This window comes from Pan paniscus, chromosome 6 (genome assembly GCF_029289425.2).
Source record: "Pan paniscus chromosome 6, NHGRI_mPanPan1-v2.0_pri, whole genome shotgun sequence".
NCBI classification, from domain to species: Eukaryota; Metazoa; Chordata; class Mammalia; order Primates; family Hominidae; genus Pan; species Pan paniscus.
In genome coordinates, this window is record NC_073255.2 from 43678342 (window position 1) to 43698195 (window position 19854).

At 37.7% G+C, this 19854-nt stretch overlaps 1 protein-coding gene across 4 annotated transcripts in view; it reads right to left on the reverse strand.

Annotated features, from left to right (window-relative positions):
* The window catches only part of VPS41 (VPS41 subunit of HOPS complex), a 208104-nt gene that overhangs the window by 123612 nt on the left and 64638 nt on the right, over positions 1-19854 (reverse strand). For all 4 annotated transcript variants that reach the window (XM_055115865.1, XM_003812224.5, XM_034963959.2 and 1 more), the window contains one exon: positions 17450-17527. In XM_055115865.1, coding sequence (XP_054971840.1) covers positions 17450-17527 — 78 coding nt within the window. The remainder of the gene's footprint in view (positions 1-17449; positions 17528-19854) is intronic.

Below are 19854 nucleotides of genomic sequence, written 5' to 3' on the forward strand. Positions count from 1 at the left end.
CCTGCCTGCCTCTGTAGGCTCCACCTCTGGGGGCAGGGCACAGACAAACAAAAAGACAGCAGCAACCTCTGCAGACTTAAATGTCCCTGTCTGACAGCTTTGAAGAGAGCAGTGGTTCTCCCAGCACGCAGCTGGAGATCTGAGAACGGGCAGACTGCCTCCTCAAGTGGGTCCCTGACCCCTGACCCCCGAGCAGCCTAACTGGAAGGCACCCCCCAGCAGGGTCACACTGACACCTCACACGGCAGGGTATTCCAACAGACCTGCAGCTGAGGGTCCTGTCTGTTAGAAGGAAAACTAACAAACAGAAAGGACATCCACACCGAAAACCCATCTGTACATCACCATCATCAAAGACCAAAAGTAGATAAAACCACAAAGATGGGGAAAAAACAGAACAGAAAAACAGGAAACTCTAAAATGCAGAGCGCCTCTCCTCCTCCAAAGGCATGCAGTTCCTCACCAGCAACGGAACAAAGCTGGATGGAGAATGATTTTGACGAGCTGAGAGAAGAAGGCTTCAGACGATCAAATTACTCTGAGCTACGGGAGGACATTCAAACCAAAGGCAAAGAAGTTGAAAACTTTGAAAAAAATTTAGAAGAATGTATAACTAGAATAACCAATACAGAGAAGTGCTTAAAGGAGCTGATGGAGCTGAAAACCAAGGCTCGAGAACTACGTGAAGAATGCAGAAGCCTCAGGAGCCGATGCGATCAACTGGAAGAAAGGGTATCAGCAATGGAAGATGAAATGAATGAAACTAAGCGAGAAGGGAAGTCTAGAGAAAAAAGAATAAAAAGAAATGAGCAAAGCCTCCAAGAAATATGGGACTATGTGAAAAGACCAAATCTACGTCTGATTGGTGTTCCTGAAAGTGATGCGGAGAATGAAACCAAGTTGGAAAACACTCTGCAGGATATTATCCAGGAGAACTTCCCCAATCTAGCAAGGCAGGCCAACGTTCAGATTCAGGAAATACAGAGAACGCCACAAAGATACTCCTCGAGAAGAGCAACTCCAAGACACATAATTGTCAGATTCACCAAAGTTGAAATGAAGGAAAAAATGTTAAGGGCAGCCAGACAGAAAGGTCGGGTTACCCTCAAAGGGAAGCCCATCAGACTAACAGCGGATCTCTCGGCAGAAACCCTACAAGCCAGAAGAGAGTGGGGGCCAATATTCAACATTCTTAAAGAAAAGAACTTTCAACCCAGAATTTCATATCCAGCCAAACTAAGCTTCATAAGTGAAGGAGAAATAAAATACTTTACAGACAAGCAAATGCTGACCGATTTTGTTACCACCAGGCCTGCCCTAAAAGAGCTCCTGAAGGAAGCACTAAACATGGAAAGGAACAACCGGTACCAGCCGCTGCAAAATCATGCCAAAATGTAAAGACCATCAAGACTAGGAAGAAACTGCATCAACTAACGAGCAAAATCACCAGCTAACATCATAATGACAGGATCAAATTCACACATAACAATATTAACTTTAAATGTAAATGGACTAAATGCTCCAATTAAAAGACACAGACTGGCAAGTTGGATAAAGAGTCAAGACCCATCAGTATGCTGTATTCAGGAAACCCATCTCACGTGCAGAGACACACATAGGCTCAAAATAAAAGGATGGAGGAAGATCTACCAAACAAATGGAAAACAAAAAAAGGCAGGGGTTGCAATCCTAGTCTCTGATAAAACAGACTTTAAACCAATAAAGATCAAAAGAGACAAAGAAGGCCATTACATAATGGTAAAGGGATCAATTCAACAAGAGGAGCTAACTATCCTAAATATTTATGCACCCAATACAGGAGCACCCAGATTCATAAAGCAAGTCCTGAGTGACCTACAAAGAGACTTAGACTCCCACACATTAATAATGGGAGACTTTAACACCCCACTGTCAACATTAGACAGATCAACGAGACAGAAAGTCAACAAGGATACCCAGGAATTGAACTCAGCTCTGCACCAAGCGGACCTAATAGACATCTACAGAACTCTCCACCCCAAATCAACAGAATATACATTTTTTTCAGCACCACACCACACCTATTCCAAAATTGACCACATAGTTGGAAGTAAAGCTCTCCTCAGCAAATGTAAAAGAACAGAAATTATAACAAACTATCTCTCAGACCACAGTGCAATCAAACTAGAACTCAGGATTAAGAATCTCACTCAAAGCCGCTCAACTACATGGAAACTGAACAACCTGCTCCTGAATGACTGCTGGGTACATAATGAAATGAAGGCAGAAATAAAGATGTTCTTTGAAACCAACGAGAACAAAGACACAACATACCAGAATCTCTGGGACGCATTCAAAGCAGTGTGCAGAGGGAAATTTATAGCACTAAATGCCCACAAGAGAAAGCAGGAAAGATCCAAAATTGACACCCTAACATCACAATTAAAAGAACTAGAAAAGCAAGAGCAAACACATTCAAAAGCTAGCAGAAGGCAAGAAGTAACTAAAATCAGAGCAGAACTGAAGGAAATAGAGACACAAAAAACCCTTCAAAAAATTAATGAATCCAGGAGCTGGTTTTTTGAAAGGATCAACAAAATTGATAGACCGCTAGCAAGACTAATAAAGAAAAAAAGAGAGAAGAATCAAATAGACGCAATAAAAAATGATAAAGGGGATATCACCACCGATCCCACAGAAATACAAACTACCATCAGAGAATACTACAAACACCTCTACGCAAATAAACTAGAAAATCTAGAAGAAATGGATACATTCCTCGACACATACACTCTCCCAAGACTAAACCAGGAAGAAGTTGAATCTCTGAATAGACCAATAACAGGAGCTGAAATTGTGGCAATAATCAATAGTTTACCAACCAAAAAGAGTCCAGGACCAGATGGATTCACAGCCGAATTCTACCAGAGGTACAAGGAGGAACTGGTACCATTCCTTCTGAAACTATTCCAATCAATAGAAAAAGAGGGAATCCTCCCTAACTCATTTTATGAGGCCAGCATCATTCTGATACCAAAGCCTGGCAGAGACACAACCAAAAAAGAGAATTTTAGACCAATATCCTTGATGAACATTGATGCAAAAATCCTCAATAAAATACTGGCAAACCGAATCCAGCAGCACATCAAAAAGCTTATCCACCATGATCAAGTGGGCTTCATCCCTGGGATGCAAGGCTGGTTCAACATACGCAAATCAATAAATGTAATCCAGCATATAAACAGAGCCAAAGACAAAAACCACATGATTATCTCAATAGATGCAGAAAAAGCCTTTGACAAAATTCAACAACCCTTCATGCTAAAAACTCTCAATAAATTAGGTATTGATGGGACATATTTCAAAATAATAAGAGCTATCTATGACAAACCCACAGCCAATATCATACTGAATGGGCAAAAACTGGAAGCATTCCCTTTGAAAACTGGCACAAGACAGGGATGCCCTCTCTCACCGCTCCTATTCAACATAGTGTTGGAAGTTCTGGCCAGGGCAATCAGGCAGGAGAAGGAAATAAAGGGTATTCAATTAGGAAAAGAGGAAGTCAAATTGTCCCTGTTTGCAGACGACATGATTGTTTATCTAGAAAACCCCATTGTCTCAGCCCAAAATCTCCTTAAGCTGATAAGCAACTTCAGCAAAGTCTCAGGATACAAAATCAATGTACAAAAATCACAAGCATTCTTATACACCAACAACAGACAAACAGAGAGCCAAATCATGAGTGAACTCCCATTCACAATTGCTTCAAAGAGAATAAAATACCTAGGAATCCAACTTACAAGGGATGTGAAGCACCTCTTCAAGGAGAACTACAAACCACTGCTCAAGGAAATAAAAGAGGATACAAACAAATGGAAGAACATTCCTTGCTCATGGGTAGGAAGAATCAATATCGTGAAAATGGCCATACTGCCTAAGGTAATTTACAGATTCAATGCCATCCCCATCAAGCTACCAATGACTTTCTTCACAGAATTGGAAAAAACTACTTTAAAGTTCATATGGAACCAAAAGAGAGCCCGCATCGCCAAGTCAATCCTAAGCCAAAAGAACAAAGCTGGAGGCATCACACTACCTGACTTCAAACTATACTACAAGGCTACAGTAACCAAAACAGCATGGTACTGGTACCAAAACAGAAATATAGATCAATGGAACAGAACAGAGCCCTCAGAAATAACGCCGCTTACCTACAACTGTCTGATCTTTGACAAACCTGAGAAAAACAAGCAATGGGGAAAGGATTCCCTATTTAATAAATGGTGCTGGGAAAACTGGCTAGCCATATGTAGAAAGCTGAAACTGGATCCCTTCCTTACACCTTATACAAAAATCAATTCAAGATGGATTAAAGATTTAAACGTTAGACCTAAAACCATAAAAACCCTAGAAGAAAACCTAGGCATTACCATTCAGGACATAGGCGTGGGCAAGGACTTCATGTCCAAAACACCAAAAGCAATGGCAACAAAAGCCAAAATTGACAAATGGGATCTAATTAAACTAAAGAGCTTCTGCACAGCAAAAGAAACTACCATCAGAGTGAATAGGCAACCTACAAAATGGGAGAAAATTTTCGCAACCTACTCATCTGACAAAGGGCTAATATCCAGAATCTACAGTGAACTCAAACAAATTTACAAGAAAAAAACAAACAACCCCATCAAAAAGTGGGCGAAGGACATGAACAGGCACTTCTCAAAAGAAGACATTTATGCAGCCAAAAAACACATGAAAAAATGCTCATCATCACTGGCCATCAGAGAAATGCAAATCAAAACCACTATGAGATATCATCTCACACCAGTTAGAATGGCAATCATTCAAAAGTCAGGAAACAACAGGTGCTGGAGAGGATGTGGAGAAATAGGAACACTTTTACACTGTTGGTGGGACTGTAAACTAGTTCAACCATTGTGGAAGTCAGTGTGGCAATTCCTCAGGGATCTAGAACTAGAAATACCATTTGACCCAGCCATCCCATTACTGGGTATATACCCAAATGACTATAAATCATGCTGCTATAAAGACACATGCACACGTATGTTTATTGCGGCATTATTCACAATAGCAAAGACTTGGAACCAACCCAAATGTCCAACAATGATAGACTGGATTAAGAAAATGTGGCACATATACACCATGGAATACTATGCAGCCATAAAAAATGATGAGTTCATATCCTTTGTAGGGACATGGATGAAATTGGAAACCATCATTCTCAGTAAACTATCGCAAGAACAAAAAACCAAACACCGCATATTCTCACTCATAGGTGGGAATTGAACAATGAGATCACATGGACACAGGAAGGGGAATATCATACTCTGGGGACTGTGGTGGGGAGGGGGGAGGGGGGAGGGATAGCATTGGGAGATATACCTAATGCTAGATGACGAGTTAGTGGGTGCAGCGCACCAGCATGGCACATGTATACATATGTAACTAACCTGCACAATGTGCACATGTACCCTAAAACTTAAAGTATAATAAAATAAATAAATAAATAAATAAATAAATAAATAAATAAATAATAGGAAGACTGGTAAGTGTTAAATTTGACTTGGTAGCAACTTAATTCTTCTGATTTTGAGCCATCACATGAGCCACCCCTGATCAATGTTATTTCTGCTTGTAAACAATGAATTTTTTAATTACAAATCAATTTAGAACTTTACACATATACTGGCAAAGTATATAAACTAACAATTCTCAAGAGTAAACAGCCTCATTAGTAACCAGAAAAATACAAACTAAATTGATAAATTCCCATTTTCTAGAAATCTAAGTGGCAATGAATTTTCAAATAACAACAGCCAACATTGGTGATGCGATATAATGATAAACTCTCAGACTGCTGGCAGGAACATATTTTGGTATAACCTAACTGCAGGGAAATGTAGCAATCTGCAATAGAACCCTAAAAATGTTTACAGCATCTGTCCAGGTGATTTCACCTCATAGAACTTATTCAAAGGACAGAGTCAGTAACAAGATCCCCACCCCACCCAAAGATTTCACATCACTCACTATGTGTACAGGACACTGAAAAGTTGGTTCCTGGGCAACTTAAAGCAGTAACAAACCTGCTATTTTCTGTAAGAAACTCCTTCTATATAATTAGGGTAGAACTCACACACGTCTGCCACTGAGCAATGAAAAGTGCCCTGAGTAATATATTAATTTTTTTCCACATCAGTAAAGTGAAATCAGATTTTTAGATTACCCCATAGGGCATTTAATTCTTTTCCTCTGAGATGAAACTCCAGGCAACCACTGATCTGCTTTCTTTGACTACAGATGTTTGCATTTTCTAGAATGTTATATAAATGCAAATGTTATAATATGTAGCCTTTTGAATCTGCCTTCTTTTACTTAACACAATAGAGCTGAGATTCATCCATGCTTAGCACAGATCAATAGTTCATTCCTTTTTATTTTGAGTTGAATGACCATTGTTTAGATATACCACATTTTGTCTCTCCATTCACCTGCAAATGGACGTATAGATTGTTTCCAGTTTGGGACTATTACAAATAAAACTGATATGCATATTCATGTAGAAATCTTTGTAGGAGTATATTTTTTCATTCTCTAAGTTTAGAAAGGCTGGACTGTATGATAGGTGTATGTTTCATGTTTTAAAATTTTGCCAAACTGTTTTCCAAAGTTGTTATACTATCATACATCCACCAGCAGTGTATGAGAGTTCTAGTTCCTCCACATCCTAACCAATACTTGGTATGATTAGTCTTTGTAATTTTAGCCATTCTAAAGGTCTATTTAGTGGTATGCATTATTCCATTTTAATTAGTTTTAATATGATTTTTTCCTTGCTATAAATTAAACTTAAAAAAAGCTAAAGTGTTAACATTTAATAGCTGCCCATGGAAATAATGAAATTCATCTTAATAGAAGTATAAAATAAAGACTGGGCAACCAAATGACAAGAATGTTGTGGAAGTATAGCCGCACCAGAACAACATGGTTCAACTTCTGGGTGACAAAGTTGTGCGTTTTCAGTTGCCATGGACCCTCAGCTCATGTAACCTGAGCATGCGCAGATGAACCAAGCATGCAACCACAGGGGGAATCTAAGAGCAGGATGAATTAAGAAGCGAACACCACCTAACAGGATCCAGGATCCAATCAGATGGAGCTCTAGCATCACCCCAAGTCAGGATCCAGTAAGATCAGACCTCCCAGCATCACCTCATTGCAAGATCCAGTCAGATCACACCTCATTATCATATGCTTATAAAACCTGACCCAGTCCCCAGCTCCGGGAGACACTGCTTTGAGAACTATCCCTGGTGTTCTCCCTACTTGTTACAAGCAATAAAGTCCCTTTACTAAATACTAAATCTTACTAAATCTCCTTGGTTGTGGTCATTGGGTTGATACCTAGCCCAACAATCAAACCAACCTCTTGTGTGGGTAACAAGAAGTTCATGTCTTGAGTGGATAGATGAAAAATATCCATTAAGTATTCAACTATCCTAATATATCATGATCCTATTAAATGAAAAACATTAGAAATTATAGCCAAATAAATAAGTTCTAGAGCAGGTGAATAAAACAAAGCTACTCAAACAGAAAAACAGAGCTTGTTTAACAAAGAAGTATACACTACCATTTTGAAGTATACCCTGTCATGGTTCCCAGAGACTAAGAAGTCTATTATTAACAAAACAAACTCAAGCTTAAAATTATTTATTGTTAAACCATATGCACAGACACTCATACCTTATCCACATATCTGGTCCATGACATCCGATTTACCATCATCCTTCTGGTTCATTTAGTTCCCTAAATACTCTGAACTCCAAAGTCAGTCACCACAAAGACACTCCCTTGAAAACACTCCATTCTTTTTCCTTTGGTCCTTTGGCTAAACCTGCCAAATAATTTGCTCCTATTGCATCTCACCATCCATTCTTTCCTCTCCACTCCCCTATTCCCAAGATACTACTAGATAATTAACACAATATACATGAAGACAAGAAGTCCATGGTAAATGTTCCTCACCCTTTGGTGATTCCCTGTTTCATAAGAAGAATGTGGCCGGGTGCGGTGGCTCACGCCTGTAATCCCAGCACTTTGGGAAGCCGAGATGGGTGGATCACAAGATCAGGAGATCGAGACCATCCTGGCTAACACAGTGACACCCCGTCTCTACTAAAAATACAAAAAATTAGCTGGGCATGGTGGCTGGCACCTGTAGTCCCAGCTACTTGGGAGGCTGAGGCAAGAGAACGGCATCAACCTGGGAGGCGGAGCTTGCAGTGAGCTGAGACTGCGCCACTGCACTCCAGCCTGGGTGACAGAGCGAGACTCCGTCTCAAAAAAAAAAAGAAAAAAAAAAAAGTATCACTGTCTTAACTCCACTCTAACAACCTGGAAAATACACATTCACCTTTCCAGATTCACCTCAAATTTCACTTTCTACAGGTTCCCTGTCTCCCAACTGCAAAGGTGGAGATTCCTCCCCTAGGTCTACACCTTATTCATAATCCTTTTAAAGCTCTTACTTTGCAATAATGGCCTTCAACCCCAAAGAAAGAACCACCAGAACTGAGAGTACCCTGTACTGAAGAATGAAATCCAAAGGCTTCAGACAACTAAGCCCCAGTCTACTACCCAATTCAGAGTCATGTTCCACAAAGTTAAAATTACTTCAACCCTGACTTTGAAATATGTGAAATACCAGGGTAATTTCATTCAGTGAAGGAATATTTTCAGTTTTAGCTATTTAAGGGATATTTGCCTAAATGTAGTTACCACTAAAGGGTCAGATGTTAAAACATTCAGTAAGTATGACACTTTACTCTAAAAGAGAGAAGCATCCTTAATTCTGACCATGTTTTCTTAGCCACTTTGGTGTGTAGAAGCCATCAAAATTATCAAGTTATCTATAAATACTTAACCCACAAACTTGAGATTATTTTTTAATGCAGACAACTGGAAATATGACTTGCCTTGGCATCATTTATCAGAAGTTAGAATGATTTCCATTTAAGTGATTTTCAATTCCTTTGACACATCTCTTATCACTCAAAATACGGAGTTCAAATATAGAAAACAAGTTCTTTAAACACACAAGAATCTGAGACCTGTCAATCAGTCTTAAACAAGTATTACAGGCACTGGCACACTTGAACCAACAATGAACCACTTTGATCATATCAAAAAGATACATGCCCTGCTTGCCAATTAATGATGCCACATCTAGAACAGCATACTACAGATGGTATTTGCTTCAGGTCGATAAGTGAGTACCATTAGACCAAGAGTAGAGCAGGGTTCTTTGTTCAAGGATACATAGCTTAAGTTTATAGATCTGCTCCAAAGATTCTTTCAATGAACAGTCACCCAACATCACACTGGCCACATTATGAATAAGCCCAAAAGAGTTAGGCTGTTTAGGCGAATAATGAATGTATGGCATCTGTATTAACTGTCAAAGAGATGGTCATGGCCATACAATTTCCTATAATGTACACACAATAATCCTGATATGGGAGAGGAAGGTATGAAAAAAACCTTGATTATCTGGAAAATAGTCTAAATATGTGAAACTGCAGATTTGGAACTATGGATTAGTTCAGCGAACTTCTATCAATTTCTTATTTCTATCAGTTCACCAGCTTTTATGTTGAGCACTGATGATGCAGAGATAAATTACACGAACTGTCCTCAGGAAATTAGCATTCTATGGGGAAAATGACATTGAGGCATATAATTGTGACAAAAGTACCATACGTTCAAGAAGTGGAAGAAAAAAAAAAAAAGCAAAGTGGAGGTAACACAAAGAAGGAGATGGTTAAGCCATGTAAAGGATAAAAAAAAAAGTGGGCCAGGCGTGGTGGCTCACACCTGTAATCCCAGCACTTTGGCAGGCCGAGGTGGGCGGATCATGAGGTCAAGAGATCGAGACCATCCTAGCCAACATGATGAAACCCTGTCTCTACTAAAAATATGAAAACTAGCTGGGCATAGTGGCACATGCCTGTAGTCCCAGCTACTTGGGAAGGCTGAAACAGGAGAATCACTTGAACCTGGGCGGCGGAGGTTGCAGTGAGCTGAGATTGCGCCACTGCACTCCAGCCTGCTGACAGAGTGAGACTCCGTCTCAGAAAAAAAAAAAAAAAAAAAAAAAAAAGGTGTTTGTGAATACTAAAAATGAAATTTAAGCAGCTTAAAGGAACACTGAATCTTCACGATGATACTGTCAAAGAGAGAGGAGAGAATGAAAATGATCATTTCTTTTGCTGAAACATGAAAAAAGAGATGGGTGATCCTCCAGACACTCATACATCAATCCAAAGCAAAGAGAAAAGAGGAGCTGATTTATATTAGAAATAAATTCTTCGCAGCCAAAGAAAGCAACAAAAGGTCAGCAATACAGTCCAAAAGATGGTCGAGTCCCAAAGTCCAGGGAGAAAAATGAAACCATCATCACTCACAGATGAGGAACCAGTCACAAAAACATGTTTTGAAACTCAGGTTAGGGAAGTGCCCTAATAAGAATGTTTCGCTACATAAGGGAGGTCTTGAATGTACAAGGAGATAAGGGTGGAAGAGTAGTGGGCATGGAATACATAACCAGAACAGCTTGAGCCCAATTTACCACACTCCCTTCCCTGATACCTTTTGCATCTGGAATGATTTTTAAAGTCTCTTTAGCTTCTAAACTTTGATGACTTTATACATTACCCATAGCAACTAGAAAATGTATGAGTATATATTAAAAACTTAAATACTGCTGAACATAAGGGTTACTTTCCAAAAGTAAGATTTAAGACTCTGATCTTATATTAGTCAGCTTGAACTGCCATAACAAAATATCATACAGTGGCTTAAACAACAGAAATTCTCCTAGTTTTGAAGACTGGATGTCCTCAATCTGGCAGTATGGTCACATTCTGGTGAGGGTTCTCTTCCTGGTTTGCAGACAGCCTTCCAGCTGTGTCCTTACATGGCCGGCAGGAAGGGAAGGTCTCTCCTGTCTCTTCTTATGTGGGCACTAATCTCATCTTGAGGACTCTACCCTCATGACCTCACCTAAATTGTTTTTAACTTGTTTTTGTTTTTAAGAGACACGGTCTTGCTCTGTCAACCAGGCTAGAGAGTGCAGTGGTGCAATTATAACTCACTGCAGCCTGGAACTCCTGGGCTCAAGTGATCCTCCTGCCGTAGCCTCCTGAGTTTACACCATGCCTGGCCCTCATCTAAATTTAATTACCCCCCAAGTCCCCAATTCTAAATACCATCACATTGAGGGTTAGGACCTCAACATATGAATTAGGAGGTGGGGAAGAATTCAGTCTATAGTAGCTCTCAGTATAAAATTTCTAATTATACATCCAATGGACAAGTGAAGGTAGAATAATACACAGGAGAACAGAGAACCAGCTCCCAGAGGCCTCCTGAAAGGTAGTAACAGAAAATCACCAGTTCCATGGTTATGTTTCAAAACAATATTATCAGCCAATATATACTTACTGGATACCAAACGGCAGCAGAGAAAAGAAAAAGGGTGGGGAAGAGGAGAGAAGTATACCAGGAGACATGGCAACTATCCTCCAAGACGTTAAATAGGAATGTGAGGCTGGTACTGACACTATGAGGGGCCACACTACAAGTGAAATAGTAATAATATAGGAGTTTACAGGAAGGAAACACCTCAGGGCTACAATCCAGGGGAAGTACCTTGCACAAAGAATGGAGATTCACAGATGTGTATTCTAGAGAGAAAAGAAGTCATCAAAAGCTTAGAAACAGGCAAGCCCATGGCAATATTTAGAAGGTAGTGAGCAGATAAAAATTACTAGAGAGGGAAGAAATTAAAACTAAGATTAGAAAGGTGGGTTTCACCAAATGATCAGGGTCTGGAATGCTTAGCTAGATAGTTAGGACTTGATGTGGGAAGTAACAAAGAACTATGAAATGTTCTCAGAGACACAATGGTTAGATGGACAGAGGTCTGGGTTTTTATCAGCACATGAACACGAAAGGTATCAGCAACTAAGGAATACAGTCCATTAGTTTAATCTCAAATCAAAAACAGGAATAGAAATACCAATAGATTCTGCTACCTGACAAGGAGAATCATCAACCCACCTCTGCCTCAAGAGTTTAATTTCAAAAATTTGATGTTTATCTTAACACAAAATGGCCACTAAGCTCCTGTTTTGTTTTAATCTCCTTTTTTTGTAATCATCCATTTTATAAATATTTATATAATGTCTCTTACTATAGTGCCTTACAGCAAAACCTCATCATTTTCTATTTCTAGCAAAGAAAGAAAAACACATAAAGGTGAACAGTAGAAATTTATGTTTGATCAGCAAGTTCTTTGCTCTCTCACTAGCACACTTAAAGGAATAAATATTTAAAACACATGACATAATGCTCCTAAATATTTAACAGAGACATGGCACAATAATTTGATCACTGCTTCAACATAAGTACCCTTAATTAACAAGTTTTAAATTAAAATGCTTAAATAAATTGGAGGCTATTAAAGAAAAAGTAACTACAGTCATGCACTACATAACAACATTTTGGTCAACAAGAGACCACGTATACCCACTGTTGACTAAAAAGCCAAATTGTAAAATACTCGAAGAGATTTATTCTGAGCCAAATGTAAGGACCATGACCCATGACAAAGCCTCAAGGGGTCCTCAGAACATGTGCCCAAGGTGGTTGGGTTACAGCTTGATTTTACGTTTTAGGGTGACATAAGACATCAATCAATACATGTGAGGTATATATTGGTTTGGTCCAGAAAGGTGGGACAACTCAAAGAGGAGATGAGAGGAAAGAGGGATGGTTTACAGGTCATAGGTAGATTCAAAGATTTTCTGACTGGCAACTGGTTGAAAGAGTTAAGTTATCAGCAGAAAGAATCAGCAGAAAGGAGTACCTGGGTTACGATAAGGAGTTGTGAAGACCAAGGTTCTTACTATGTAGAAGAAGTCTTATAGGTGGCACCCTTAGAGGTAATATATGGCAAACGTTTCCTATTCAGACCTTTAAGCTACTCTCTTCAGGATCAAAAAAAGACCTGGAAAGGGAAGGGGATTCTCTACAGAATGTAAATTTTCCCCAAAAGAGACAGCTTTGCACAGCTATTTCAAAATATGTCAAAGAAATATATATTAGGTAAAATACTTTGACTTCTTTCAGGGCTTGCTATCTGTCATGTGATGCTATATTAGAGTCAGTTTGGAATCTGGTATCTTATTTCCTTTCACACTACAAAGAGTCTGTTTTGTCAGTCTTAAGATCTGTATCTTAATGTTAATGCCGGTCAGTTGTGCCTGAATTCCAAAAAGAAGAGAATATAATGAGGCATGTCTGACTCCCCCTTCCCGTCATGGCCTGAACTAGTTTTTCACGAATCCTAAGAGGAGTCCATTCAGTAGACTGAGGAGCTCAGAACTTTATTTTTGGTTTACACCATAGACTACAGTGGTCCTATAAGACTGTAATGCTTTACAAGCTATCTTTTTCTAAACATTTAAATAAAAAAAGATTATAATGGAGCTGGAAAATTCCTAACACTCTGTGTCACTGCAGCCTAGTAACAGCACAGCACAACATGTTACTCACGTGTCTGTGATGATGCTAGTGTAAACAAACCTAGTCAGCTGCCACTCATATAAAGTCTAGCACACACAATTATGTACTACATAATACGTGATAATGACAATAAATGACTATGTTGCTGGCTTATGTATTTACTATACTATATTTCTTATTGGTATTTAGAATATATTCCTCCTACTTATAAAAAAAGAAGTTACCCATAAAACAGCCTCAGGCAGGTCCTTCTGGAGGTATCAAGAAGAAGGCATTGTTATCACAGGAGATGACAGCTCCATGTGCGTTACTACCCCTGAAGGCCTTCCAGCAGGACAAAATGTGGAGGTGGAAGACAGTGATATTGATGATCCTGGCCCTGGGTAGGCCTAGGCTAATGTGTGTGTTTGTATCTTCATTTTTAACAAAAAGTTTTAGAAGTAAAAAAGAAAAAAAAAACTAAACAGAAAAGAGCTTATAGAATAAATACATAAAGAAATATTTTGTACATCTGTACAATGTGCTTGCTTTAAGGTGTGCTATTATAAAGTCAAAAGTTTTAAAATTAAAAAGTTTATAAAGTAAAAAAGTTACAGTAAGCTAAGGCTAATATATTAGTGGAGAAAGAAAATGTTTAAATAAATTGAGTTTAGCCTAAGTGTACAGGGTTTATAATGTCTACAGTAGTGTACACTACTGTCCTAAGCCTTCACATTCACTCACTGCTCATTCACTGACCCACCCAGAACAACTTCCAGTCCTGTAAGTTCCATTCATGATAAGTCTCCTGTACAGATGTATCATTTGTCATCTTTTATACCATATTTTTATGGTATCATTTCTATATTTAGGTATGTTTAAATGCACAAATACTTGCCATTGTGTTCCAATTGCCTATGGTATTCAGGACAATAATATGCTGTACAGGTTTGTAGTCTAGAAGCAACAGGCTATACCATACAGCCTAAGTGTACAGTAGGCTGTACCACCTAGGTCTGTGTAAGTAGAGGCTATGATGTCTGCACAATGACAAAATTGCCTAACGCCACATTTCTCAGAATGCATCCCACTGTTAAACGACGCATGATTATACTATGATTAATGTGGTTATATGGGCACAAATATCGTGGGAATTTAAAAGGAATCTAAGATTTTATAAGAATTCTGAAGTCACGTTATTTTACTCTGAGTTAAGTAAAATTGCTTTAGCAATTAAGTTTTGAGTTAACATAAAGCTATATCTAGAAATAATCTCAAAAAACCATTTATGGCCAAAGTATTTGAATTAACATATGCTGAATATTCTTTCAAATATTCTGAAATCTGAGTATTAATATACATAATAAAGTATCACTCTAGCAGTTGTCATTCTTCAGCAACAAAAGATGGCCGTATAAAACAGAATCCTGTCAACCTTCTTATGTAACTGTAGAATATACAGCCATGGGAATAACCTCAGTGTCACGATTCATTTACAAAATGATCTCTGAACAGGATGTCAACCTAGGCAATTAGGTATTATTCAATATTGAGTAGCAGAAAGGGGTTGCTTCAACAAACAAGGAAAATTTGAGCACTGCTCAAGCTCAACCAAAGACATGTACACATGTATAGGTGCTTGTGCAAGTATGTGTGTGTTACTGAGGTACAACTTATATAGAATAAAGTACAAAGATCTCAAATGATAGCTTAGTGATTTTTACATATGTAGATCATGAGAAAACCACCAAGACAGTATTTTCAGCACTCCAGAAGACTCTTCTGTGCTCCCTCCCAGGTCAAACCATTATTTGAACTCTATTGCTATAGTTTAGTTTTGCTTTTTCTTGACCACCATATAGAAGTTATCAAACAACAGGAACACATTTGGGTCTGGCTTCTTTGGCTCAACATTAAGTCTATAAAATTAATCTATCAATAGCCTGTTCTTTTTAATTTGCTAAGAATGCACCACAATTATCCATTCTACTATTGACGGACATTTGAGTTAGAGGCTATTATGAATTAAGCTATTATTAACAATCTGTTTGTGTGTGTGTGTGTGTGTGTGTGTGGACATACGCATCGCAAGCATTTTTGTTGAATATGTACTTAGGAGTGCAAACTGCCAGGTCGTTAGGCAGACATACGCTTGGCTTCAGTAGATTCTGCCAATGATCACGAAAAAGCCATGGCCTAAAGAGAACTTTCAAAAACAGACTATCAACTTCTTGAGTAAGGTAAACAAACACACAAAAATAGCACCAAACTATCTTCCTCCCTTGCCAAAAAAAGGTGCAAAGCTATAGAGAGCTTAATTTTCAAAGATGTCATATAGTCAGGACTGAAAAAAGAACTGAAGAAAGATTTAGACAAATTTATGGATGATACTATAAATTACCTGAAAGAGGATGGATGTAGGATATACTCGACATAAAACAGACATGAAAGAAGATATAACTGAAGGTTTATACTGAATAGATACAAGGACTGACTTTTGGCAATGGAACCAATGGTATATGTCCATGAACCTTAGCAAGCAAACACTGCAATTTCTATTCAATATCAAAAAGACAGAAGCAGAGTGTCAGGGACTCATTTAATGGGAGTAGGAAATGTAAGAAACCACACAGCCAATCTTTTTTAAAGGTGAGGGGGCACGCACAACACCACAAAAACGACACCTGGCCCAGTACCACGTACACATTTTAATGGATGGCAACTGAAATACCAAATGTTTTGGTCATCAAGATGCATGTCCAGTGTCCAGTGGGTAGAAGAGGGAAGGTCAAAAGTATATTCCTCTTGCCTCAAAGGGATTTGCCTGATGCATGAGTATGATTAGAGCACATAATTCCCTGTCTGTGATGCTCCAAAGATTGTCCTCGTTCCAGGGTTCCATTTCTTTTCAGCAAAACAAGGCATCCCTTTTTCTTTCCCATACAACGTGTCAGCTTTAGAAACTGTAATCTCCTTTTTAAACTATATCAATAGATGGATATTTTGACAAGTGCTGATGCTTTCTTCAAAAAAGTAGTATTTGTCCCCTGAAATGATCACCTTTTTCATACCAAGTGGTTGTGTCATATTTACACAACCATGGAAGTTCTTGACACCTTTAAGGTACACCTTACACACCAAAATCAAGCTTCAAATTCAATAGTACCTTCATCCTCAATGATTCCAAATCACAATTAAAAAAGAAAGCCTGGTTCTTTGCTTTCAATCAATATAATCCCCTAACAGTCCAAGCAGCAAAACAGTCACATAAAATATTTTAGCTTTGTATATTTAGAAGAGATAAACTGATCCAGCAAGGTGATCAATCAATTTTCAATTACATTTGGCATCTCAACAAGAAGACAGGGCATGTACTTACAACTGAAATTAGTCACTAAATGAGGGAGTTCATACTTAAAGGATTCCACAAACTTCCAGAGTATGTAAATTTGCACTATTATTCACTAAGAAAGCAGCATTTTTTTCTTTTAACTACAATTCACCTAGACATTCTACATTGTCACAATTTTAAAAGAATACAGGAGTATTCTAAATGCCCGAAATTAAAGCCAAATAGATGACTATAATTAAGTGAAGAATTTGCAATTAAATAGATGTATAGATTTTTACATGGAGTTTGCATATAAAAGATACCCAGTCAAAATATATAATGCATGTATCTAGACCCCTTTCTTTATAAGTTCACCTTTAAGTTTTCAGAATATATTATAAAGTTCAAATTTATACTTTTAGCACTCTGATTGAATTAATAAAGATCCTCTTTATGCTATTAAAACAAACTGGTAAACCAATATTCTAAAACACAAATACTTAACATGAAGTTTAGCTCATACATTATTTTATACAGAATACTTACTACATCAAACTTCTGAGTGATGTTCCCTTGGACATCAAGTAAATAAACCTTGCCATAATGTGTGCCCAATGCCAAAAACTGTAAGAAGAACAAAGAGGCCAGTTAATTAATTAATAATACTATTAATACACAAGTAGTAACAAAACCATTTTTAAAGACAAGATGCTTAATGCATAAATGATCTGCAACGTCTCAAAAGATATGCATGCCTTGGAGAAGGCTTGTTTCCAGCTTCTGGGAAATAACAGAACAGGGCCTATTTTATTGTGATAGTGCAAGCCAGCTGTCAGAATGACTCATGAGGACCCTCATCTACTGACAACTAATGGTGTGTATGCAGTCTATACACAATGCCTGATGGACTGAGGCAGTAAATTAAATGCAGCGGTGAAAACACGACCAACCTACAGTTGAACTCAAAGTGAGAAAAGAATGATTCAGAAACTCCCCCTAATTTATGGCAAATGTGTAAATCAGTGCTATCGCTTAAGCTGCACACATACACAAACAACAAATTATTTTTTCGAATGGAAAATCCATGCCATATTGAGAGACCGAAAATCTCAGGTGTACTTATACCATCAGTTAGCTTTAGGATGCTTCTATAAAAGTTAATATATAATGTTGAGTGTTAATGTTTATATTATCATGCAAAATAAAAACCCTTTTGTGTCATAAAATAACTGTCAAAAAATACTCATTTTATGTCGTAACTCCTACTGTTTCTTTAATTCTCTGAACTAACCTTAAATAAACCAGAAGAAACTTTAGGACTCCCTGAAATATGACATGAGAGTTTTCTTCCTTTTTATTTATTTCAGCGTTACTCAAATAGTCCAAAATTCTCTGTATTTCATTGCATGTGAGCATGCTTCATTGCAACCCATAATGAAATGCTCAAATTTACAGGCACTACTAAGTGTTTCAGTCAAGCAGCACAATCTTTAAAAAATAACCTTACAGAAAGTCAAGATTTAAAAGGATTTATCAAAATGGAATTGCTTAAAATGAAATTTCAGTTCAGGCACTTAAAATATGAAGCTACATTAAAGAGGAGTCACAAAAAGGGAAAGAAGGAGTTCATTAGAAATTCATCCCCTGCAATGCCTTTCACTCCTGCAAGGTTGCCTTTTTTCAGGAAGAAAAAAGTCCCCAGGGTAAAAAAAATCAATACTGGTTAATAAAACATCAGGTGTGCAGACATAACTAGGTATGACGATTCCGCTGCACAGGCCTGCCTGAATGCACCAGGTGCCATGACGATTAGTCATCTAGGGCAGACAGCAAGCCTGGTGAAAACACAATGCTTGGGCGCTGGAAGGGAAAGGGGAAACAGGTAATTCTGGGGGGAAATTAGTCTGAATAGTTAAACCAAACAGGAATGTTTCCTCCAAAGCAAAAGAATGTTCTAATCAGAAACAGAGAACTCAAATGATTGTAATTTTACCTCTACAGTGACACTGACAATATTTAAATAGAAAAACACCACATACGATAAGAATTGAAAACAAACAATACTCCATTCTGAGGCTATCTGTGGTAAAAGAATGGGTCTTAAAAGCTCACTGCAACCCAAGTATTTCACAATATTGATTCTCCTCATAAATACCGTATTTAGTTTGTTACGAAACTAAGGGAGAAGGGAGCTTGGATCTTTAAAACACTTTAATGCTGCCATTCTCTGACACCTCTGTAAAGGCCACTTTTGAACTTCTAATTACATTTTATTTTATGGAAGTCAGAAGTTTTATGTAATTTACCCAAGTTTTAATTCCTTCCCTTCTTTTGTCTAAATTTCTCATTTCATTCATTTAATCTTTAAAATAGAAAGAAAACATAAAATAATTATTTTGACTTTACAGTCTCATCCTAAAACTAAAACTATGTTAGAACATTTTGGAAAAAAAAGATTCAGTGATTTTTATGACAAGCTATCTTGTGTTTAGGAAAACATTTCATTATCAGATTAGATAAATTAGTGTTATCCACTTTTAGAAATATATACTCTTCAAAAAAAGTTTACTAAGCCAATTATAGTTATTTAACTACCAATATTATGGATGAGTCATATTTTCATCATTTGCTAATACTTTCCACTACTTAAAATATAACAAAAAATGCAAAATGGCCACAAATGTGACAACATAAATACAAATTCTCAAATTTTACCCACCTTCCAGCCATTAAAAGCCTTGAACTTTTGTAATTATTGAGTTTTGTTTCTTTTTTTTTTCACCTGAATGTACTTAAAATTCAAGATGGGCAAAGAATAAATATAATTTCACTAGACTCTTTCATGTTTAATTACAGAAACTTGACTCATTTTCTATACTACCAGATTGGGCATCATCCACTAAGCATAACTGCTTTTACCTTAAACTTTATGTAAGTAACTTAAGTAACTG